This window comes from Mesocricetus auratus, unplaced genomic scaffold (assembly GCF_017639785.1).
Source record: "Mesocricetus auratus isolate SY011 unplaced genomic scaffold, BCM_Maur_2.0 Super-Scaffold_100023, whole genome shotgun sequence".
Classification (NCBI taxonomy): Eukaryota; Metazoa; Chordata; class Mammalia; order Rodentia; family Cricetidae; genus Mesocricetus; species Mesocricetus auratus.
In genome coordinates this window covers 6,401,657-6,428,185 of record NW_024429204.1, presented here as the reverse complement: position 1 = coordinate 6,428,185, position 26,529 = coordinate 6,401,657, and the positions used below count along the sequence as shown (strand labels likewise).

Sequence of the window (26,529 nt, the reverse complement as noted above, 5' to 3'; positions counted from 1 at the left end):
CACTGATCCTGACGGGCAACGATGCCCTTGTTATCCACACGCCAGCCACAAACACTGATGAGTGACAGCCCCGCACTCATCCAGGACTGGCTGCCATTGCAGGTGGAGTGCAGGAACCCAGGGGGATCTGTGCAACTATGAGCTCTTTTTCTGGGATGGAATCCTCGGCACACTGGAAGCTAGGCCCCGGGTGGAGTAGCATCATGAGGGGCAGCCCCCCCCAAAAAGACTCCACAGGAATAAAAACGAGGAGATGAGTGCCAGCACTCCCTTTTACGTGGACTCTTCAAATGCCCAAGTATAGGGAGCAATCCCTTATCTAGCTGTCCGCCTATGCTGGGACCAGAAAGTTGACGATATGCCCTAAGTTTCTTCTGAAAAGGCTTTCTTGGTCCAGCTTCGCAGGCAGTGTTAGGCCCGGTGTCATGGAGACAAAACAGCAAGGATGTCTTTGGACTCTGCAGCTGCTCCTGCTTTGCCAGCTTAGACTGCTAAGGCAGAAGAAAACAGAACAGCTGAAGCCGAGGACGTTAAATACCTCGGAGCTGATATATAAGGTATGATTTTGTCTGTCTGACAAGGTCCGGTGCTATTCTTACCCAGGTTGATGTGGGGTTAGGTTGGGAATTTAGAAAGAAATGGTGATTTATTTTAAGCACTACCCCTGCCACAGCTCCTGTCATGCTAGTCACTGTTTGTAATGTAAAAACTGACCTCCCCCCCCTCCCTCTTTGTTTTCCTTTGAAATGAACAGCAGTCAGTATCCTTGAAAGGCCTCCTAGCAAGGCTGGGTGCTTCTCTTACTTCAGGGTCTCCTTCCTCCCCACCCCTGTGCCTAGCCTCCCAGCCTCCCCCACCCTGCATGTTGTTTCTCATTTAAATGAACAGTTGGACTCTTTTATTTCATACAAGTACCGGATTCGCCTTATCGCCCTCATTCCTTCGGGGGTTGCCAATTGGTTTTATCCACGGATGTATCATTTCTCATGCTTACTTTTTTTCTTTCTCTTTTTTTTTTTTCCTTTCAAAGAACCTCTCCGTCAACAAGCCTCTCCGGAGTGGAAGATTAAAAACCTAGACATCACCTACCTTGCAGCTCTACTCCCAACTGGGTTGTGTAAAACTCAATTAAACGTGTCCCCATTGAATACTGCATTACAGTACATTAAACAGAAAATTCTTCAAGCGTGGTGGCAAAGCTTGAAGCCTCGCCTCAAAGCTGCTCCTTAGGCTTGCTTTAACACTGCAGTCTTCACCACACAAGTCTCTAGATGAGAAAACTGAGTCCCGCCTTGAAAAAAATAAAAACACAGAGCCCCATGGGGATTTCTGACTAGGAGGGTGGTAAAGTTGGCTGCTGCATTTTCCTGGTGCCTCTATGGGAACTATACTGCCAACATACCTGCAGCAATCGAAGCAGTAACTCCTTTATTTGGGGCAGGTGAAATTCACAGATTTCTCCCTCTATCAGGAATGTTATGGTACCCAGAATACGTATTAGAGAGATAGATGGCTCCTTAGGGTGAAAGATTTACACAGACAGTATTCACAGTCCCCTCCAAAAGAAGCCTGAGGAATGACTCCATGTCTGTAGCAAGCCTTCACAGCTGTTATGAAATAGGAATGACCCCCTTCTGTTTTTATCCCTTGTCCTCTATCACGAGTTTGATTTGTAATCTGTGTTACCAAGAAGCAAAACTTGTTTCTGTTTCTGTTATCATCTGTTTCTTTGGATTTTCCATATTGTTAAGCAACTCACACAGAGTTACCAAGTTTTGCCTAAAACTTTCTTTCTCTAAAATATTTACTGACAACCTCACTATTTTGGGGTTTGGAAGCATTTTTTCCCCTGTTTGTGAATTTTGCCAACTCTAAGCATAAAGCACCTTCTTGTATACCAGCTTTAGCTACCTACCCCTTTTATTCAGGGGCCAAACTGTTTGCTTTTGGAAAGGAATAGAATATATTTCTCGTTTTAGACCATGATGTGCATCTAAGGACTATTTCACGTTCTTCATGGATTATCAGTTCTTGTATTCAGTTTCTGTGATATCATATTTGATCTCAAGTTTAACATCTATGATATGAAATGCTATAGAGTACCAGCAAGGATTTGTTGAAAGTTACTATTGCTTATAGGGAAACTCAGTAACTATTTGGATAGTCGGTATTAAAACAGAACTTTAATATGGGGCTAGGGGGCATGGTGATACCCATTTACATTTCATCTTCACGATCAACAATTTTAACCATGAGTATTAAGTCTCTAGGTATCTGTCTGCACATACATCATTTTCCATTTATTATGTATGTATGTATAAATGCATGTATATACAATGCCGGTTTTAAAAATCAACTTCTAATGAACGTACGATCCTTCATTTTTTTTTCTTAGTGCCACACGTTGACTTGTGGGTGAGACTCATTCTTCATCATCACCCTCCTGTCACTGGCAGTGTTTTAGCGGAGGAAGAGAAAGGGCTGCTGCTTCTGGCTGTCTTGCAAGCTTGTGAGCTCAAGCACTGGGATTGGAAATGTGACAGCGTAGAGGCAAACCAGCTTTTCCTCCACGGTCACCAGGCTAGAGGCATTATTGCATATCATTTAGGGCTCCAAATACTGAAGATCACACTCCACCTAGCAGAGTCATAGCTCTTTAAATCACGGGCAGTGGTGTCTCACATCCATCAACAATTGCCTTTAAGTTTCCAGTTTGCACAAGGAAGTTTGCAGGGACTGACCGATTATTTATAGAACAAATTAATATTAAGAACAACCTACAGAGTTCTGGAAAGAATCTATCTTCTTCTCCTACCCTTTGCTAATATCAGGGTAGAACAAGACATGTTTTCCATTCCAAGGCAATTGCCTAATGAATGCTGGAAGCTGTTTAACCCTTATCCCAAGGGGAGGGGGGGGGACTGCAGAAAAGTAATTCTTATTGCGTTCAAAGCATTTCTGCATTCTCTATTAAAATACACTCCCCTCAACACACACACACATGCATGTGCTCTCTTGGTAGTTTGCAGACAAATGTTTCACTTTAATATTTTAATTGGAGAAATTTTCTCTATTCTCAAAAGACTCCGGACATAGTTTGTCCGAAGGTTGGTGTTTTATAGAATTGTTTTTCTTCAAAGATTTGAAATCACATTTAGTATGAGCTTCTTTGATTCAAAATTTAAAGACGTTTTGCAACCTATAAACATCTATAAAGTCATCTCTGGTGGGTATATTTTGCTAAAAATGGTTATTAGATGTGACTGAGGCTACAACATGCTTTTTTCTTTTAGAGTAAAAAAATCACTAATTTGTTTTTGTCTTTTTAAACAAATCGCCCATCCCCTAACACCAGAGGACTTTTTGGCTGACCCAAGAACCAATTCGCTCCCTCATGTCTCATGTGCTTCCGTTCCAACATTTCTGAGCTTTTGTTTCAACTAACAGGTCAGCAGCATTAGTGCATCATATGCTCTGAGTTGAAGGTTAGGGCACAGCAGCCAACCGCTGTTAGTCGTATGATTTCCCAGTTCTGAAGACTTCTGTGTTTGCTCTTTTTCTTTTTAATGTACGAGCCATCTGCATGTTGAGAAGCTGCTCCAAAAATGTATTTCTGTAGCAAGGGTTTAGATTTTGCCACAGGATAATAGCTAAACTATTATCAGGCTGTTCTTGGGGCTTTGGTTTCCATAAGGAGTTGCCAAGGCTATCTGATATCATTTGGTAGTGTTCATTTCTGGCCTCCAATTAAGTGTGAGTATGCCACATTCCTCCAAGACCCATCCCCTCATTATTTTTATTCTCATTCTCAGGAGCTTGCCCACTCTTTTTCTGTTAAATAATTTTTGTACTTTTGGTCATTCATTTGTCTTCCTGGTTATTCTTTTTAGTAGCCGCCACTGCCTATTAGCTGAAGCAATAATGCTGATATTTTCCATAGAGTTGGCTGTTGCCGTGCAAGAATTCCAATGTGTTTTTTAAAGAGCTTTCTAGCTTTGTGGAAAGCAATTAATAAGACAAGGGAAACGAAGACCAGAAAAGTGAAGTAGCTAGGTGTATTCACACAGCAATATCATCGGGAAACTTTTAAATTTCATTCATCGGTGAACCACTTTGGTAGGTGGTGAGGATGATGATTGGTGAAGATGACTGAAGTACCTGATAATCTATTGGTGCTGTTTGCCTAGATTTGTACAGGCTGATTGGGTCAGCACAGCACAAAGGTCACAGAGCTATAGGTACAGGAGCCAAGGATTTTGATTTAGGTTCATTTTTTCCCCCAGCACAATGCTAAAATATGTGCCTTGATGTGATACCGAGGTATATCAGAGACTTCCAGATTCTCTCAATAAAGACTCATTTTCTCTTTTGAGGAATCCATTTCTGCAGATGTAAAGAAAAAATTAACCTTAAAATTCCCATTGATAAAGAGCAGTCTGATTGGAAATACTAGTCAGCAATAGAAAGAACAAATTACTAATGCACAAAACAATCTGCATTTGTCTCAAAAATATCATTTTGACTAAAGTAAGCCACAAAACATTATTTGTTGGATTTTTTTTTTCGAGACAGAATTTCTCTGTGGCTTTGGAGGCTGTCCTGGAACTCACTCTGTAGACCAGGCTTGCTTCAAACTCACAGACATTTGCCTGCCTCTGCCTCCCGAGTGCTGAGATTAAAGGCATGTGCCACCAATGCCCGCCCTTGTTGGATTTTATTTATATGAAGCTTAAACATGCATACACACACACACACACACACACACACACACACACACACTGTTTATATTAGTAGAAATAGCACTTTTGTTGTTTAGAATAGAAAGGAATTCCTGGATTGATCGATATATTTTATATTTTAAATGCATGCTTAAGAAATTTATTTTCTTATGTGCTAATATTGACTTAATAGATAAGGGACACTATAATCAGCTGTACTGGGATAGTTTTCTCAAAATGTTTTCTTATTTTTATATAGACAGAAATTCACCTGATTTATACTGTTTTTAAAAATATATTTACAGTAAAACCTCTACTGGCTGAAATATGTATTTAATTGGACAGACCTCAAATTATAGTGTGATATACATAGGCAAGAATAAGTATCCTTTTATTTTAAAAATGAGTTTTTGGACAAAACCAAGGCTAAATATTGATTCAACACTAACTCTATAACATAAGCAAAACATCTTCCCAGCTTCTTCATCCAGGACATATGTAAGAACTCTTGCCCAGTAGCTATGGGAGATGACATATACAGGCTTTCTGTACAGTAAGCACTTTACAAATCTTAGTGGTCTCCTTTTCTCTTTTTAACATGGTCTGTCTACATTTGGAAAGCTACATGTAAGCCATGTTTGCTCCCTAAATAGTTCTCCCTGGCGAGACTGAGTTCAGTAGGGTAGAAAGCAACACTGCTCCTTCATGTTACAAACACTTGATGAGGACAGACAAGTCTCAACAAAGACGCTAGCAGCGGAACTCATCCTACAGCACGAACACATTAACTGTAAGCTGTTACCTGCCTTATTGCTTCCCATCCACATCTATTCTTTTAAGTTGGTCTTAACAACATAGAAGCGAAAGTGAGAACAAATGATGCAAAGCATCCATTTATTCACTGAACAATGATTTCTTACGCCCTTCTTATTAGAACTCAGCTGCAGATCCCGAACTCTCTCTGTTGCTAGGGCTATATTGTGGCAACAAGTGCCCAGTGTTCTGGAATGAGAATAGAAATACATGTTTGGAGGAAGATGGTGTTTATAGACTATCGCTAGCTTAGACTCTTCCAAACCTTTAGCTGGCATCACAACAGAAGCTGAGGCCATCAGATGCACTTCTTGCCTTTGAGAGGGAGCACCCTGGATCCTTCCATTGACAAAGCCTCATCTAAGAGGGAATTTGAAAACGAGAAGTAGGGATTCCATTAAATCAAGGGCCTGCACATTTCTCCTCCTCTGTATTCCACAGATCCAGAGTATCATGGGGGATTCATCTGTCTTCTTGAGCATTTCCTGGCTAGGTACATAGTTCATTGGTCGTGGGAGTAGAGAGTGACAGAGATGAGATTTATTTAACACTGTGCTGTATGAGGTAATTTCCAAAATATCCACCTAATCTTTCTAGCAGCGTACAGAATATTGCTAATCCAGGGTAGGAGTTTGCATTTAGAAATGTCCTGGCAAGTTTATAGGGAAACATCTCAAACAACTCTCCACTGAGAGTGTCAATGAATTTCAGATGTCAAAGAGGAAACCCAGAACAGATAATTTTAATGGTAACAAGAAGTTTACTCATATACTCTTTCTTTTCTCTTCTTAGTTTGGTCCATGGAAAAACCCCACAGAGGAGAGAGAGAGAGAGAGAGAGAGAGAGAGAGAGAGAGAGAGAGAGAGAGAGAGAGAGAGAGAGTGTGTGTGTGTGTGTGTGTGAGAGAGAGAGAGAGAGAGAGAGAGAGAGAGAGAGAGAGAGAGAGAGGACCTGTGAATCAGCTGATCATTAATTTTGGCATCCTTGTCAAAATGTCACTGAGCAAGGGAATGGGTTGTTACTATGGTGCCTGTCAAACATGCCTGTCCATTGATAAATTTGATAAGTATTACATAAAGGAAAGAATGAAAAATAGACCAAGAGGGAATAAATGAATAATAATAAAAAAAACCAGATGGACTTAATGCATGTCGCTTCAGTTGCTAGTTCTGTGATGTGAATACACACTATTATTTCTATAGGACTTTTAATTAGTTGTGTGCATGTCTGTCTCTGAGTGCAGGTGACCGCGGAGGGCAGAAGAGAGAATCGGATACCCTGGGCCGGCCAGGAATTACAGGTGGTGGTGAGTAACCCAACACGGGTGCTGGAAGCTAAGTCCTCTTGTAAGAGCGGCGGGTGTTCTTACCGACCAAGGGCATCCTTTCCCTCGAATAAGTCGTAAGCTACAGAAACCTCCATGATCTTTTAGGTAAGTTAACACAATCATGATGCTTCCACTGGGGGTGTTTTAGTACTTGGGGATCGATGTTCAAGGCTCTGCTGCTTTGTCTGCAGTGAGTGCTAGCTTTGGTGCACTTTCACACAGCTCACCTGCTCCTGGAGGGATTCCGTATGTTCCACCATGGGCAGCGGGCGGGACAATTCTATAATAGAGTGTTGCAACGGTGACTTAAAAATAACTCGAAATGGGTGTATGCTATTGTCTCAGCCAAGGCTCTGCCTGTCACTACAAACTTTCTAACAGGAACGCAAAGCAAGAAAACCATCTCTGCATTTATAAGGAAAGTTATAAACAGAGGAAATAAACATGTGATGGACAACTTACTCTTGCTTTATGTGCTATACCCAGCGCAATAAACTTACTGAACAGGGAGAATTTTATAATTTTTGAAAGCATTTCTCTTTTTTTCTGACTTGTCATGCCACATAAATAGCTTGCTCTTCCACTAAAATTAACAGTTTACTTGGGAATTTGTGTAATAGAATGTGAATCTTTGGCTTCCAGTGGCTGAAAGGTAAAAACCCGAATAAAAATTCTATCACAGTAAGAGCTGGATTTGAGGCCTTTATATAATGTGGTGAGGATATTTCCTGATTTTTTTTATTACTATAGGGCAACTCTGACACCATTAGTTTTCCTTCTGCCATAAATATAGACGAGTAGAATTTGACAGGCATCACTATAAAGCAGGTTATAGATAAGTTCGGGCACCCTTCCTTCTACACAGACCTTTCACACGCCATTCTGATGGGGCGGCTTGAATAGAACGCCAAGGTTTGATTTTAGGCTTCTAGGTCACGCTTTCACCTTGACAACCGCTCTTTCATTTCTGGAAGTAACATTTGCTGCGATCCCTAAGGTGCTTTCATTTCTGTAAGTAGTAGAAGGGGGAAAGGGGACAGAAAGGGGGGAGAAGATAAATCTTAATTCATATGCTGTAGGACTATCTCTGCGTCTCTGGCACAAAACTTCAAATCCAATCCAGGAACGGGATGCGTATTAGAAGTCGGCAGATTTAAACCCCGTCCACCATGATCAAACTGGATTTATAGAGCATCATAACTCTCCAGACACCATCCAGAAGCTTATTAATTTAATAGACTCCTGTCCATTCACTGATGTTCCTGCCCTGACAGTCTCTCAAGATAAGGTGAAAGCCTTTTGACAGGACAGAGAGCATATATATTTTCTTCTGTTTTGTAGTGGGTAGGGTTGTCGACAACTTGAAATGTGTGGCTCAGCAAATTTGTTTCTCTCTCTCTCTCTGTGCTTTGCAGGAAGGATGACAGAAGCAACCTTTCTGAGAGTGTCAGGGGTCACGGGTCTCTATGTCCCCCTTAGTACTTGTTTAGCGATGAGTTGATTTAAAGGCATGCATGCATGCAGGGGCGTTTTTACCATGCAAAGAAACAGCATTACAGTTTAATGCCCAATATAAATTAATAGGTGTTGGAGAGGAGAGGAAAAGAGCAATAAATGTTCCTGATGGAACACAGTGGCATATTCTTTTCTGTAATTCCATCTGGGGGAGCAGTGAATGAGGGTTAGTGTAATGGGAAACAATACAACATTTAAGCTGTTGCCTGTCTTAAGACAAAGGGAGGAGATCTTTTCAGTGCTCTTGTTTTCCCTTAGTGACATTTCCATGCTGTAACTGAGATTGTTATTTGTTGTCCACACTCAAACTCATTCACAAGCATCAGGCTGAGAGTGACCACGCCAGCATCTAACAAGGTTAACTGTGTAATCTCACAAGAGTCCTCTTCCTTTAAAGAAATGTTGATAGTCACATTGCCTTCCCAAACTAAATTCATGGTCTGTGGATCACCTAGGATCCTGTAAGAATGTGAGTGTGACCTGACTAGGCCCAAGGTATCACAGTCTTAGTGAGCTGGATAGCATACTTCTGGTTGGCTGAACAAACTAAGTAACAGTATATCTATAAAATGTTTAACAAGGGATATTTTTTGATACAGACAGACTATATCCTAGTATCAACTAAGTAATTTGTAACTTGAATATACTGAGAATACTAAACAGAGTCTCTGTCCTTTGGTATCAATAGAGTTGAAGAACAGGAGATCCCAAATGCCATGTAGTGGCTGGGTTTTACATCGTCTTGATTTGTGTGTGTGCGTGTGTGTGTGTGTGTGTGTGTGTGTGTGTGTGTGTGTGTGTATAAAGACTGTCTGAATATCTTGAGACAGTTACTTTTAAAAGTATGCCTAGAGCTGTAGGACTTGGGCAAAGTTTAGTGAGCAGTAGAACACTAGTCTCCTGTACCCAAGGACCTGGGTTCATTTCCCTCTAGTACGACAAAAGTAAATCCAAACCATGAATTAAACAAAAGTTACGGGTTGCAGCAATTGCTTGGAAGGTAAAGCGCTTGCAATACAAACTCAAGGACTTGAATCCTCAGTGTCTATATAAAACATAAGCCACACATGGTGGGACATGGCTACAACCTTAATCCTTTGAGGGAAGATGCAGGTGGATCACCAGTGTTCTCTAGCCAACTCGTCTAGAAGAACTGAGAGTGCTGAGTTTAGTAGATGACACTAGACATCGACCTACGCATACACAGGTTTGTATACATATACTACATACACCAGTGTACAAACATACACTACCTATACATAATAAATAAAAGGGACTGTACATTTCATCAAACATATCCATTTCTTCCTACTGAGAATAGATACTCGTATTCTATATCATTATCAAAATTCAAAGCTATGAGGTGAAAATTTCCTAAAATAAAAACAATTACGAAACAACAAGAACAACAAAACCCCAAACAATGATAATTTAATCTATGTGTTCATACTATGTGGCTGACCTATAGGAACGGTTACTAACCATAGGCCATTAAACTAAAAGCACAGTTTTAAGAGTGGAGTCTCATATATGCCCCCAAAGCAATACAAACTACTGTGATTAATATTGGTAGCACTCCAGAAATATTAATAAGACCCTGTTGCTGAAGACAACACATGCTTCAGTCGAATAAGACAAGGAAAAATAAAACTGACAATGACCAGGGAGTTCATCCCTACGTAGATTAAAATAAATGAGTTAATTTAAGTTAGAAAAATGAGTGGGACAAGCCTAAGCTAAGGCCAAGCTTTCACAATTAACAACAAGTCTCCATATACTCATTTGGGAGCTGGTGGTACAGAGAAAGACTTGCTACAATTGATACAAATTCACAACTGATTAGCTTGCAAAGAATAGAGCACTGCAGATTGCTCAGTCCTAAACAGGATATCAGTGTCACTTGAGCCTGTGCTCAAGACTCCCGGGATCATGGTCGAAGCCAGTGGATGATTGCTTATGAACATGACAGGAATGTTGCACAGACACCAGTGACTACATGTACGAGATATGTACAAGACCAACCCAGACAAAATCCCAGTGCGGATGTGAGAAGGCCTCATGATGTCCCAGGCCTGGCTGAGGAGCTACTGGCCACTACTGGTAGCTTCTAGAGGAGGAACAGCCAGTTTTCTTTGGACATGGTTCTGGATACTGCCCACGGTCCAGTGAGTGGTCCAGTACACATGCACATACTCGCAGCACTAAGTGATTTAGTAGGTATAAAAAGAGCATATGACGTTGGGAGTGGGAAGTGGTGGAATGCATGGGAGAAGTGAGGAGGAAGGAATGACGGACAGAGTTGACCAATATGCATCATAGCAGGGAAACTAGTGATGGAAGACCCTAAATGCCATTTAGGTTTTGGATGAACACAGATGGAGGCGCTTGTCACTTTGGATGAACATTGATGGAGGCGCTTGTCACTGGACATGGAGAAGGCTGGCTAGAACCAGCTCAGTGGCATGGAAACTTGGCAACAAACTGGCTGCAGGAAACCTGCGAGAGGCTCACTTCATTGGAGTCAGAAAGGTGGCTACTGGGGAGAGGAGACATGGGAACCGAGGGACTCACAAGCATGAGTGTTTCCAAGGTGGAACTCAGGAGAAAAGCGGAGGGGATGACTTCCTGGTAGGATGATGAATGGAATACATGCCATTTACTTCTCCCATTGGCTAAAACAGTGAAAATGGGCAAAACACTGGAAGCTAGAAAGTCAATGAGGGGAACGATTGGCAGAAGAGAACACAGAAAGGGAAACCTAACTCCTTGACGGGAAGGAGGCTAAGAACCTAGTGAATTAACTCCACTGAGTCCCAGGCAAGGTCTGTAAGTAAAGAGTCCTAGGACTGTGAGAGCTAGGGCAAGCGATAAAGCTGGAATCGCCTGTCATCCGACATGACCAGCCAACCCCCATTAAGCAATGAGGCAGTTCCTAAAATGCCATTAGGAGGCAGAGGATTGGTGTTTGGAGAAGTGGCAAGGACAGGCTTTGGTTTCAGGGACAGCCTTACCCAAGGGTGTTGCTTACACGCCACGTAGGGAAGGAAGAAGCCTGCCAAACAAGCAGGAAAACACACAACGCGGACACTGCATGTATGAACTCAAGGTGGCGATTGCAAGGGTACGCACAAGACTTTCACAAGCTCAAGCCAGACACAAGTCCAGGCTGAAATAGAGGCAGGAGAGGTGAGCACAAAACCCTGCCTCTGGCTGAGAGGCCACTGCTATTTGGTAGCTACTGGGAGAGGGAGAAGCGGCTTTCTTGGATGACGTGACTCCAAGACTGACCTCACTTCCGAGCAGAGCTGGACAAAGCAAATTGGACTCAGCAGAAGATGATGATTTAAAAAAAAAAAGTAACTGGATGAGTAGTGAGGTGAGAGTGGAGAGAGTTGGCATGGGAGGAGCTGGGGGTGAATATGACCAAAATATACTACAAGAAATTCCTAAATCACTCACTGTAATTTGAGAAGCCTGCTGCCATGGATGGTTCCGGCCCTGTGGTGCTATCCAAGGACCAACAGGTTACAAAGCGTTGCTTACATTGCTTTTGCACTCAGCGCTGAGTTAACCTGGATACAGACGCAAGACAGACATCTGCCCGAGTGTAAATAAACCACATGGAGAAGCTTCGGCATCAAATGCAAGGACCGCAACGGGAAGATGAGAGAGAGCGGTGAGAGACAACACCAAACATCCTGTACATCCTCCCTGTCTTGGGAAACGATATCTGTGTCAAAGGCGTATGTTGAAAAGTGAGTATGGAAATGCAGTCTTGTGTCAGTTGCAAATATGATGCTTAAACCTAAGGGACAATCAAGGAATGAAATTTGAATACGTTTCAGAAAGCGAACCCAAGTTTTGAGGCTATTACCCAATGGGCACATGGATCGATTTCTGTACTGTTTCATAAATGTACACTGAGCAGACATCCAGTGCCATGCATTGCTTAAAAGCAAGCTCTAGTTCTTAAATTTTCCACGAGACTAACCTTTAAGTGTCTAATATGGGACTGGGGAGAGGGATCACCGATTGGAAGCATTGGCTGCTCTTTCAGAGGTCCTGAGGTCAGTTCCCAGCAACCACGTGGCATCTCCCACCCATCTGCAGTGGGACCAGATGTTCTCTTCTGCCATGCACACACATGTGCAGACAGAGCGCTCATACATAAAATATACAATCACGAAATCTTTTAAAATGTCAAATATGAGCCGGGTGTTGGTGGTGCACGCCTTTAATCCTAGCACTTGGGAGGCAGAGGCAGGCAGATCTCTGTGAGTTCAAGGCCAGCCTGGTCTACAGAGCTAGTTCCAGGACAGCCTCCAAAACAATACAGAGAAACCCTGTCTTGAAAAACCAAAAAAAAAAAAAAAAGGCATATATGAAGATAAATGAGACACGGGACCGACGGTAATGTTTCCCCCCAGTTTTATGTACCGAAATCTCCATCTCCAGCTACAGCTGTAGAGACATTTTGACAGTGCCAGTGATCACAAGGGTCATAAGAAGTGAGTCATAGAGCAAGGTAGGACCAGATCAGCGTGAGGTCTCTGAGGCTGTGAGTTTATTCTCATTCGGAAGCAGAGTATTCACACCACTGAAACGGGAGAGTTGGACAGTAGTGGATCAAGAGGCAGGAGGTAGCCAGTGGTAGATCGCATACAGCCAATAGGACAAGGCTCATAACTGTGTAACTTTGGTGAAGAGACTGGCCAAAAGCAAATGGATTTTTTCCCCTTTTCCTTAAATGAACAAACTAACATCTTTAGGACCAGCAGCAATTATTCCATTCTGGAAGTTGTCCAGACAATGTACACGCAAATTTCCATGGCTATGTTCTAATAAAACTTTATGTACACAAACAGCTTAGTGGGCCAGGTTTGGCCCGGTGCACTATCAGTACTTATAATCACGTGAATGATGATGGGAGCCACAGGAGGTTTCCTAATCTTTGTGAGGCAAGATAGAGCTGTTATCCAGCAGATGATGCTAGGTGTTCAAGGAAGCGAGAATCTAAAAAAAAGGAAAACTGTCACTTGAGATTAATTAGAAAAATAAATCAGAATGCTACATCACATACGGAGGTGTCACATTTACAATGTAGTAAAATATAACAGAAATCTAACCAGAACTGTTGCTGTAGTTTTTTAATTACTGGTGGTAGCTGTGGTGGGTCTCTTGTTTTTATCTTGAGTATAAGTTGGTATAGGGCTCCTTTTGGGTTAGTTGCTTGGGATAGCTGATTTCATCATCAACTTGGCTGGATTTAGAATCATCTAGGATACATATCTCTGGGCACACTAAGAGGGCACTTTGAGAGGTGTTTAATGGATGGTACAACTATAGTTGGCACTATCCCTTAGGCTTGGGACCTAGAGAGACGGAATGAGAAAAGCATAGGTGCAATAGATTCATCGTCCCTGGCTTCTTGACGCTGGGTGCAATGTGACCAGCCACCTCACACTCACCACCGTCACTTCCCTGACACAGTGACTGTAGCCACTCAATGAATCTCTTCTTCCATAGGCTGATTTTTTTTTTGTCACAGGAAGAAGAGTAACTAATACGGTGCTATTCCAAGCACTTCACAAGTAGTAACCTTATGTCTGTTGGGGCTAGACAGGACAGAGTTGAGTTAAGCAGCCCACAGTATTGTCAGGCGGATAGAGGTTATGAAGATGTGTAGGAGGTGGATATGTGTGTTTACAATGATGGATCCATAGGACCCAAGTCAGCTGACCTATGAATAAGGACAGGAAAAACGAGTCAGGTAACAAGTGCAGCAAGGAGGTTGGTTATCACCTGCTGGAAGTGTGTGACTGCGACACCGTTTTCCTGTCAGAACATAGTTTTTAAATGAAAGGATGGAAACTCACATATTATTTATTGCTCAATACAATTATCTGGCTAAACTCTCATTTTGACAATGGATAGCCCTGGATGATCAGCTCTCCCCTGACTTGATGATCAAGGACACCTGATACCATTCAAGTAAATGGTCAAAAAAGATGGTGTGCCCATCCTTGCTCTCATTTGCAGGTTCCCTACTCTTACAAAACTGTACTCTGTCAGCATCCCACCCCGTGAGCCTCTAGGCTCACAAACCCAAACCCCTTAAGTGTGCTCACCCCATTTCTCAAACTGATATTTAGCTTTCCATAAAAAAGTGCACACCCTCCATGAATCTTGCCTTGAGTATGAGCTACTGATGGAGGTCAGTATTTAAATATTAGGCCAAGGATTGTTTTATATTATCCTTGTGGCGGTACTATACCATGGAAAAATCATACGCTCAATTATTTCTATTTTACTTTGAAAATAATCTTTAAAAAAAGATTTAGGGCATTCATAAGAGTTCAATTATATCACCAGGAAAAACATTGATTTTCCTATGGGCTAAGGAATTTGCAAATGAGGCAAAGATTCCTTTTTCTACAGTTCAGGTCACGTGCGAAGAAAGAGTTGAAGATGTTAGCTCAATGGTACAACAGGTTCCTAGTGTACTGTGTAGACATTGGTTTGATGCCTAGCTGTGCAATGCAATGAATGTGTTAGTCAATGAACGAACAAACAAACGAACAAATGGAAGAATGGGTTAACATAGATTGCTTTGAATGTACCGGCACTTCCCTTAAACTATGTGAGAAACAGATTCTGAGAAGAGGAGTTTACTTTTCAAGAGAGGGGACACGGTTGAAAGCACAGTTGTTTGCTAGAACACTGGCCTCTCGTGTCTCGGGCCTGAGGCTCCATCTCTAACTTGGAACTTAAAAAGATCTAAACAACTGCCACCCACATTCCCTATGGTGGGATACATAGCTCAGCCTTGATACGGGGGAGGGGGGGTGCGTTCCTGCCTCAACTTGTTGTTTCCCCAAGGGAGTAGATGGGGGTGGGGTGGGGAGGAGGTGAGGGAGGAGGAAGGAGAGAAGAGAGGGGGAACTGGGGTTGGTATGTAAAATGAAAGAAACAAATTGAAATAATGGCCACAAATCTCGCCCCTTTGCAGAAATACCTTTGCAAAGTTTTGTGCAATTTTACTTCAATGTTTCCTGCTCATGCGATTTTAAGTGTTGCTCTGATTATAGCAGACACCATGCCATAGATTCTGCCTTTGTCATCATCTAGAACCGCAGTGCAATGATTCCATGTCATCAGCATGTTTACAAAGATACTTACAGTGTCTTTCTCTGGAAAAAAATTTTACTCTTAGGAGTTGTCCCTCGGTTTAGCTGGTGAAGATACTCGGGGGGGGGGGAGTAGCTGTCAAGATTATCATCTGTTTGAATGACAAGCTAACATCTCTTGAGTGGCTGTGATCACCTCTCAAAAGGCCCCGGTGTTGGCTTCTCATTTTTATACACATATAACACTGATATACCCTTAGTTCTTATCACTCACCAGCCGTCTAACTTAGTTTCTACCCCTTAGAGACACAAGCTTCACTAATACATGGGTCCAAGGTGGCTTAAAATATTTTTTCCCCTAACATGAGCTAGCACATTTCACTCATTATATCATACACGCCTATTTGCCAGTATTTCATTTAGGAAACTCTCCAGGACGAGGAGTATGGAAACAAGTATATTTTTTACATACACAGCATAAATAAATAATAAGTGTAAATGCGTAAGCCAACTTGGGCCAACACAATATCAATAAACCATTAACATAGCTGCAATAACAGGAAAATGCACATTAAGAAAGGGGAACAATGCAAAGCCCAGTGTTTGCTGGATCTGCCACCATTCTGCAATTTGCAAGGGAAAGCCCTGTTAACAATAACTCCATCACTGGTGGGGCCGCTCAGCTTGACCTTCAAGCCTTCCAGAAATGACTGCCGGAATCAAAACTGTGATTTTCTAAAGCAGCCATTTTCCCAATCACTGCTTCTTAGAGCAGGCACAGTGAATGGCTCACGCCTCAAAACGCATTTCTCATTTTAACAGAACACAAGCAGAAAAAGCCTCAGACAATCATGAAACATGTTGGGTTTTCAGCACCACGTTACCCCGTGGTGTTCTGCAATCAATTACTGTTATACCACCATCATTAATAATTTTCTTAATGAAAGTGATTCTGTTGATCTCCGTTGTATTTTAATTATCAGAGTTAAGCATAATTACATTGCAGCTCTGAGCTGGCATGTGGACTCCTTTAGGGCGCAATTTTGTTTTAACACACTGATAATGTAATTTTACATTGTGTCAGTTTGTTTGGTTATTATCCAGTTGTACAATTCCACTGTATTCCAGATAACAGATAATAACCTTAGTACCTCCTATATCCTGAAGTCATTTAAAAAGCAATATTGGAATTCTAAGACTAGCTAACTTAATCGTCTTATGATTTTATAATTCCCACTGCTAAATATTTGGTTCAGGCACCCACTCTCTTTCAAGAATACAGTAAAATGAGACGACATTCATACATGTTTTTGTATTAATTTACTGACTACTTAGATACATGTTTAAAGGTGAACACTGTCTTCTTTTTAGATTAGTTTATTATTTGTATGCAATTAGAACCCGTAGATAAAGTAATGCATTAGCTTGCAGACTACTTTGAGAATTGGCCATCATAATGGACAAAGCTAGTGTATCAAAGTTTTAGGAAACTCCACAGCAGATCCTCTGTCTTGAAGTGAATCATGGTCCCGATAGTTAAATACATTTGTTTTTGAAGCATGATCAGTTTACTCTGGGTGCAGAACGATTCTCACCCACGGTAGATCTTATTAACATTCCAGTCTGTCATTACTTTCATATTGCCTAGTATAGGGTTTTGAACAGAGCAGACAATCAATAAAGACTTAATTGATTAATTGCATGACCAAATGAGTACAAAGGTACAAGTCAGAACTTTGAAAATGGTCATGCAAGGCATCAATGTGCAGCTCCTGCGTGAGTTTCAGTTGTAGCTGCCTCTGAAGCAACCAAGGTGAACATGCAGGTGTGGTCACTGCTGTGTGTTCTAGAGCACTGCCTCTTTCAAGAAAAACCAAAGCAAGAAAAATAACTCCACAGGTGAACACGTATGTCATTTCCAAAGAAGAAAAGTAACCTGTAACTTTGGCCTAGAAAGGGGTGGCTTCAGAATCAATGCCAACTGTATAAATAGTCACGGGATTAATCTTGGAATGGAATACCAGCCTCATATCACAGGAGCTATTTTTTTGTGTGTCATTGAGTTGTATGCCTCTGAACTTGTTTCTCACTTCATGGGATAGAAGAGTGCTGTTCATAGCACGTGGATGTTGGAACAATAAGCAGGAAAATGTGCAGAAATAATGAGAATGGTGCAATGAGCAGACATAGACTAATGAACGATGACAGATATTATTAGTATTAATAGAATCAGCACTTTAATCATCAAATTCACATTTCCATAGGATCCTCATTAAAAGTAAAACCACTGGGTAAACTAGACAGGTAAGCAGGTAACCAAGTTCAGGTGTTCCAACTGGAAAACAAGAGAATTAACTCGTACAAGTTTTCCTCTGGACCTCCACACACGTGCCATGGTATGCCTGTCCCCCACCTTACACATACACAAATCTATAAGTAAGTACATAAATAAATAGGTAACGTCCAAAGACAGAACAATACCATGTGCCCAATTAATAACAAAACCAATGGGTACCTAATACAAGGCTTTGGGTCTCTGAGTCTGTGACACATTTTTCAAGCGAGATAAGTAGACTTGTTGCTACTGAATGAGAACGGTAGAATGTTCCCTCTTAAACCACAGAAAGCCTTGTATTCTCACATATCATTAAGACCTGGTTCCATTATCTATTAGTTCATGTATTTTTGACCCTAAGGATGGACTTGGTTGAAGAGATGGTAACCAGGAGTATGATGGCTATGATAACACACAGGCTTATGTCTGTTAGTATTCAGGCATCTGTACCGGCCTGCCCTTGGGGTCCTGACAGGACACGCCCTCAGCTGCACACACTAAGGACACCACCTGTGCACATTCACTACGTTCCCTTTTAAAGGGCCCCGCCCACCTCCCATTTTTCTCTGTTTCTCTGCCTGTCTCTCTCTCTCCTTCTCCTTCTCTCTCTCCCCACCATCTCTCTGCCTTTCTCTTCTTTTCTGCTGTTCCTATCCCCAAAGGCTGGTCTCCCCTTACCCCTCCTCCCTTTTCTCATTCACTTTTCCCCAATTAAAAAAAAAAACCCTCCAGCCAAGCTCTGTCATATGATGCCTTTCTCTTGCATGCTGTTCCTTTAAATTACAAGAAAATCCCACCAAGAATCCATTGGTCTCTATACACATAGCTAAGAAAGACACTATTTAGAGATGATAAGTTATTTGCCCCCGACTCAGGTGGAGATGTTTTTAACAATGAGCCATGCTCTCACACATAAAGGAACTGTAGTAAATGGAAATGAGGGCTCCTAGATAGTTTTTCATTCTTTTGATTGACATTGTTGACTTAGTACAGAGACCTGGTGAGTGGTTTATTTAGAAGAAATCACTCGGTGAAAAATTAACATTGAAGCTGAAGCAATTGAAAAATGTCCAAGTGGAAGAAACTAAATGTTTAGTTTTGACCACTCAGAATGTCCAACTAACTTTTCTTTTTGTGTGCATGATAAAGCAGCCGTGGTTTCCAATGCACAGAAATAGACGGGCAACACTCAATGGTGGGTTTTGGCAGTACTGCCCTGTAAATACTCTCTCCTCTCACAGGACTCCCTAGAATGGCAGGGTGAGAATGTTCAATATATTGTCTTTTGAGATAAGGTATCAGAATTATCTACGGTCAGCCGGGCGTTGGTGGCGCACGCCTTTAATCCCAGCACTTGGGAGGCAGAGGCAGGCGGATCTCTGTGAGTTCGAGGCCAGCCTGGTCTACAAAGTGAGTTCCAGGACAGCCTCCAAAGCTACAGAGAAACCCTGTCTCAAAAAAAAAAAAACAAAAAAATTTATCTACGGTCTGTTGAGAATAATGGCAACAAACAGATGACCAACAATTCTAGCCTACCATTGTCTGGAAGGGCACAGGAGAGTTGAGCAGCAAAAACACATCAGAGTAGGATGTTAAGGTCAAAAAACTGTCTTATTATTTTTTTTATTTTGACTAAACAGAATGATACCACCTTGTCAAATAGCTCTAAGTGACAAAAAAGTGACTTTTAAATACCCATTTTATGGACACCTATAAAATGAAAGCTTTATAGTTACATTTAACTTGGTCATTATCCATATTTAACATTATTTTAAGTAAGTTTGAGTCATAAATAGTAACAGTATGAAGCCTCTTTTTATCCTGTAAAAACATTATTATAAAAATTCTTTCAGTTAAACCACTTCTACAAAATTCTACACATACAAAATTTATATTGTATTTGCTGATATGCTCTGAGATAGTTGGGACCTGTGGTAATGGTATTGACATAGAATTCACAAGTAGTGTGTGCAAGTATTTGGTCAGAAAATAAATAAGGAACACACACAGTCATGTCATTAGGAACCTAGGCGCAAAGGAGTTTTGTACGGATGATCTATGTATCTGAGTACCTGGAAGCTGCCCACAGGTGAGCCTGTGCTATTTGAACAATTGTTCCTGACCCCACTGGCTCAGTTCAGACTAATTCTCTCAGTCTTCCAATATGAGTCCTGTGTGCCATGGTCAATCACTGGTTCTGTATCACTCAACACTCAAGATTGCTTGGGTTTCACTGGTGTTACTGTGCTTGCAGAACAAGTCTGGGACTAGCCACCACCAGAGATCCTGTCTAATGATGCTCCTTGCTACTTACCCTAGGAAGGAAGGTCATAAGACAGAAGTAGACTAAAGATAAAGTGAGAGCAACTGCATCAAACTGTCCCTAAAGTCCAGAGTACCCCTGCAATCTTAGTTATGCAAGCAGACTGCTCCCCCAACTCCCAACAACACACCCACAGTGTACACATATGCACAGAGAGACAGAGAACATGAGGTTCTGTTTTCCATGATCCAAATGATACTCTGCCCCTCCCACCCCCAAGGCAGTCTGAATATTCAAAATTCCCTTCAGTTTTCTGAAGCCCTGTGGAGATCTAAGTAGACTTCAATGATTTCCCAAAGTTTGTTCCTTAGGGAAGCACTGTTATCCATAAGGTACTCGTTGAGAGGGGAAATGAAATACATTTTCACATTCCTGGGTATTTTACAGCAGTAGTTGAACAAGCAGTAGTTGAACAACCAGTACATATGGTGAGCTTTCGAGACAGGCAGCAAGTATTTGGTCAATGGCTCCTTCTCACTTGTAGGATTCTACAGAATATTTGGGGAGAAATGTTCTATTTTAAGATATGTATCTTATGAATTTTAGGTATAATGGTCTGACTGTTTTAAGGGAATTTATGATGAAGTAGTTGAACAGGGAAAGGTGTGGTCATGGGGTCCAAGGAACACAGGATATGGAGTTGCTAGCACCTGGGTTGAATTTGCCTCCATTGTTAGGTTGCTTGACTAAAGACAATTATACTGTCTCTCTCGCCCTTATGCACATAAAGTAAAAAAAGCATGAATGAAATCATTAGGCTGTCTTAAAGCTTCGTGGAGAGAGGATAGTTTTTATTGTGTACAAGTAGACCTTAAGCTATGGAACATTTATTGTTTGTTAGCTTCATAACTACAATATGTAACTTACCTACCTAACTAATTCTCTTATTTATCTTTTGTCAAATGGAGACGCATACCTGTTAACTTGTAGGAGATGAGAGGAAATGAAGCAATAGAAGATTTATTGCCCATCTAGTACCTGAATTCTTATAAATTACACAATGTTGGATAACTTTCTGCAGCCTAAAAAAATGAATGATATCAGCAATAAATGTCATTTGATATTTTATGTGGTATGTCTATTACAATGATTGGCAACTATTTATCATTTATCCAATCAAATCAGTATTCCTTCTTTCCTTCCTTCCTTCATATCCTTCCTTCCTTTTTTTTTTTTTGTGCAGAGAGCACACCTGGCTACGAACAGAGAATTAATGAAACATACCCCTTACTTCCAGTAAATAGACAGTTGATGAGATAGGGACAAGAAAAAGCCAACTTCATTTGTTTCCTTTTCTTGGACATGTAACAACTGATCATAAAAATACAATGATAGGCAATGGGAAAAGTGTATATACTTTGGGACAAGATCATTAAGGTCAGGACTTAGGAATGTTCAAAATTAGTAGCTATCAATGTGTAATGCTAATACAGGGTGAGACCTAATGCATGCCTGGTAACTAATAATCTTCTGAAAATTGCCCAGAACTTAACTATTGAGAAAAGGCTTGGAGAATAAACAGCCATAATACCAAGACAAAATTGTGTTCAATGTTCAAGCTAAAGCACTCAACTGAAGTGACTATGGGATTATAATTTTAATTCTGAATTATCTTTCCTAAAATAATCCCCAGATATAAGTACAGTGGGTTTGGATCATCTCAGAGGAAGGGTATTTCCACTGTTGTTTCCCCAGTGAAGCTCAGTTATTATTGGGCAATAGAAATCTAATACACATAATGGGACCTAGGAGCCCAGAACTATGTCATACTTGTCTTATGAATGTGGGGACGAATAAACCAACTCACTATATTCTATGTTGATGGGCTATACTAACATAGCCAAGGGAATTTTCACTTCTCCTTTAGTTAAGAGATCCCATGAGAACAGAGCAGATATTTCATTGGCAGATCTGTGACCAGCAGTTACAGGAGGGAAAGAAATATAATCAGATCCTGGTGTGCAGATTGTGTATTTAGCTTGCAAATTCCCTCTTTCCGGTGTTTCAACTTTCAAAGGCTCAGGGTAGTTTGGAGGCAATCCTCTTACAAATGTACAAATTGGAATGATTATAGGAACAAGTTGTAATTGTTTCTAGCAAGTTTTTAAGCGCCTTTGATGTTATGATTAGTGTTTTATATGTTAATGTATTGATAGGGGCGCTTATTTGCTTGGTCCCTTGTATGCTTTCATGGCTTCTAGGTTCAATGAGCAAACCAATCTTTGATCTCAGTAGGTCTATTTGGTTTGAAAAAAAAAAAAGAAAGAAAAAGAAAGCTGAAGGAAATGAAACATGAGACGCAAAAGGGTCTGCAATATTCACGATGACGAAGTGAGACAGGGAACTTCACTGTGAGAACACTGAGTCAGAGCCTGAAACTTAGAAGTAGAGAAAACACACAAAAAACCTACAAGGCCCATGCTCCAGTCCCCAACCCCAACACACATCCCTGTCTCAAGGCGAACTGTCTCACGATGTGTCCTCACCATCCTAGCTTCAAGAGGTTGGCTAGACTGACGCCATGCTGGTGGGATCAAAGGCAACCCTCTACAAGCCATCAGGGTCGTCCTGCCCATTAGCCTCATGCCCTTTGCAAAGCATCATGGGGCAGAATTTGGTCTTTGGAAAGGTGGTTTCACTTTCATCCTGCCTGAGCTCTGGAATCTGATTGCAAGGTTGTGGCCCCGGAGGCAAGCCTTTGGACACGATCTGTTACATTTCAAAAGGAGTCTACACTCTTTGGTCCAATAACGCCCAAGAAGGGGAATCAGAGACTTCATAAAACCAGGCGGCTATCCACAAAACTAAGAGCCAAGAGAAGGGAACACCAGCCAAGCCACTCACACATGGGGCTTAGCAGAAGGTCACGGCAAAGTAAGGAATGTGGTACAGAAGTAAAACTCAGTGGGCGTCACTGAAAACAGACACTAGAGAGCATCCCGAGTGAGAGGGGAAAGAGGCTCACGTTATGCACACACGGTCCTTGATCCCGTTCCTCGGGAGCCTCGTCACCGAGACTCAGATTTCAGTGCCACTAAGGAGACAGGGAAAGGGTCACGAGGTTACCTTTGCTGTACACGATGCAGTTGTTTTTGCTGTCCTCCACTCCTTGCCAAGTCACGTCCAGAAGCCATTTGGGACCAGCCGTCAGCACCATGGGGACCCGAGCCTTTGTCTTCTGCAGAACGATAACAAACAGACGTCGTTTGCTCTCATTGATTAGAAACGCGAATAATAACTGTATTAATCATTTCTTTTTCTTTCTTTTCTTTCTTTTTTTTACAAACAACTAAATCTCCCATGCCATAATCTAAGGCCTTATTCCCCTGCCTCACGGTATTTTTTTTTTTTTAAGATGACAGAAGCCCCAAGGTTTTGCTGTTTTCACTAATCTTGCATGGTGGAATTATTATCTAGGATTTTGCCCCCTAAATGTTACTGGATCAGATCTCCAAGATTAGGCAGATCTCTTGTGGCTCTGAATTATAAAAGAGAATGCAGACAGCTTTCATGGCCAAGAGCAGAGGGGTTTGGAAGTGAACTTTAGACACATTGTACTTCACTATCAAAGGGATCTCCTGATTTCTGGAAACAGGAAAGAATTTTAAGAACCAGGATCCATTTCAAAGCTCTGTCCTGAGCAACATTTATATTAGAGTCTGTGCTTATTTGGAATGAATAATGAAACCCATGAACTGTCTTTGCCGAAGTATGGCTATGTGGTCTGACTACAACTGCAATAATAACGATGCTAATGACCCCTCCACCACGCACTGTCTCCAGGAAACTGTAAAAGAGCAACCCTGAATAAATCAAATACACAGAGACAGAATCATGAGTTGCCCTTTGCCTCAAATAAACCTACAGGCAGGGAGGCCAGTGCTACCGTTCTAACCAAACGTACCGATGATAGGTAAATTTAATTCTCATAAGATTCGACACTTCTGGTAACCAAAGTATTTACCTTTAAAACCCATTTGATAAATTTACACGACAAGAAAATAAACCAGGGAGGATATCGGGAAAGTCTCAGGGGAAGGTGCTTCCCCGATGAGTCGCAGCAAACTGGCATTCAGACTTATCATCCGACAGCCCGTGTTCCGTGTATCAAATATCAGGAAACCACAACACTGAGGACAATACGAGGGTCTCAAGGTAATTTCTGAACTGAATTTTCACCTAGATATGATTCTGCCAGAGAAATCTCCGTTCATCCTGGGACTTCCTCACATGTCCCGCGCTATCGTGGATTCCCCAAACTGACATTCACAAGTATTCACTGGAGGATTCCTGTGTACTGTGGCAACTTCAGACCTCACAGGAATCCGGAAAGCCCTCTTCACCGACCTCACAACAACAGCAAGGCGTGTGTGTGCTACATACCAATGCATTGCAGTGGCAAAGCCATGTTCAAAACTGTACACATGGAACAGAGGCTGACTCAATTCTTTAAGTTACAGACATGTCAGGTAAGGCAATGGCTACAAAACAATGCTAGTAAAAATTCAACCGTGAAGGATAAATTTATAAACAAGTCTGAAATGTTAGCTGGATCAGGGGTGTGTAAGGTTTGGGTAGCTTAGCACGTCTGGACACTCCTACTAAGCCACGTGAGCCCCATCTCCATTAAAATCCCCTACCATGTGTGGCTTGTCTTTTGATGGCACTAATAACCCTTCTTACAGAGGGTGACCCAGCTCGGACACCCCTTGGGGGAGGGGGTGAGAAGACACAGCACCAACCACTCAGGCTCTGGGAGTCAGTGAGTAGCAGAGCAGGCTGCAGACTCGTTCACTGAGGAAGTTAGACCTGACTTTATAACCCCTCCCAAGGTCCCATTGGCTCAGGCGCTGATTCTGCTGTGTGTCCTTTCCTCATTGGTGTCTCTGGTCAGGTGTCACTGTGTCAGCATCTCTGGGTGTAGAGGCAGGCTTGGCTCAGGGAGGAAGTGCCTGGTGAGCATGGGCATACGGGCTAGGGCAGGGCTATTGAGGCTTGTGTAGGCTGGCCACAGTTTCTCCTACAAATTCTAGGAATTATCTAACCCAAAAGGCCAATCTGCCTCACTGTCCTTCTTGAACACCAAACCAGAAGCCTTCCTTTATGCAGTCTCCAGGAAATCTTAGGGGATGGTAAGTAAGTCAACTGACTTATACCCCAATTTTCCACTCACCTCTCTCTCTCTCTCTCTCTCTCTCTCTCTCTCTCTCTCTCTCTCTCTCTCTCTCTCTCACACACACACACACACACACATATAAGGAGACAAATTGTCGGTACTGCTCTTGGTGCTAGAAACCCAAGTCTTTTTTTTTTTTTTTGATAAAAGATGCAGGTGAAGATGTTAGATGGTTAATAAAATATGGAAAATGGTTTGAGACTCATTCAAAAGCAAGGGGGAAGTGTCCATCCTGTTATATTCAGGGGATACCAGAGAGGCAACTTGCAGGAAGAAGGCGGAGTTACTGGGATCACGTGACCAAAAGCTGACCAGTATGTTAGAAAACAGTGTGTGCGGCACTACCTCCCAGAACTCTGTGTTTACGGTCTCAGCAATTCTTCAAAGCTTTTCTGAGTGTGTACAAATCCCTGGAAGAGAGGCTAGCTTCCATCATCACAATTGCCATCACTGTGCTTCTTACTCATAAATTGAAAACTTGAAGGGATCTCTTTGGGATAAAGGACTTGGGATATCTGCAAGGATGTCTACACTCCAGGCAAAACCTTATGTGATTAACTCTCTAAGCAGACACAGCCAATAGAAACAGTTTCATAGATGGAACTTAAGGGGTAGACTGTGGTAGGTATTTGCTCTATCTTTCTTACTGACAAGGAAATCAAGCCTGAATGATCAATAATTTCCTAGAGGTCAAATATCTGATAGAAAGCAGCGTGTGTGTGTGTGTGTGTGTGTGTGTGTGTGTGTGTGTGTGAGTGTGTGTGTGTCTCTCTCTTTCTGTGTGTGTGTGTGTGTGTGTGAGTGTGTGTGTGTCTGTCTCTCTCTTTCTGTGTGTGTGTGTGTGTCTCTCTCTTTCTGTGTGTGTGTGTGTGTGTGTGTGCATGTGTGTTTCCCAGCATGCTCTCACTAAGTGACATCAAACATCCTCAGTTTTCTAGGACTGACCGTTCTGAGGCACAGGGATGGCCGGCTCTTCCGAGTTTCTACTGCTACTGAAACAGTATCAGCAGTTTACATCTACCTAATAACCTGCTGCATGTGGACCGTTAAGTAATCCGACTGAACGATGTCTTTTTTTTTTTCTTGTTACTACTTTACCACCAAATGATAATACCCCGGTCCCCCACTATTTTGTGGTTCAACGAGCTAAGACTGAAGAGGAGATGACTGTGTGACTCGAGCAAAACCAGTTGAT

The 26,529-nt window shown here is 41.8% G+C and overlaps 1 protein-coding gene and 1 long non-coding RNA gene across 4 annotated transcripts in view; one reads left to right on the top strand and one right to left on the bottom strand.

Moving 5' to 3' along the window:
• The window catches only part of Zfpm2 (zinc finger protein, FOG family member 2), a 427,444-nt gene that overhangs the window by 120,763 nt on the left and 280,152 nt on the right, over positions 1 to 26,529 (bottom strand). For all 3 annotated transcript variants that reach the window (XM_005072625.4, XM_021228718.2, XM_021228717.1), the window contains one exon: positions 23,225 to 23,336. In XM_005072625.4, the coding sequence (XP_005072682.1) occupies positions 23,225 to 23,336 (112 nt within the window). The remainder of the gene's footprint in view (positions 1 to 23,224; positions 23,337 to 26,529) is intronic.
• LOC121133602 lies at positions 5,738 to 21,515 on the top strand. The gene is made up of 3 exons (XR_005870488.1): positions 5,738 to 6,024; positions 6,775 to 6,963; positions 21,067 to 21,515. It is a non-coding gene; the product is annotated as an uncharacterized LOC121133602 (long non-coding RNA).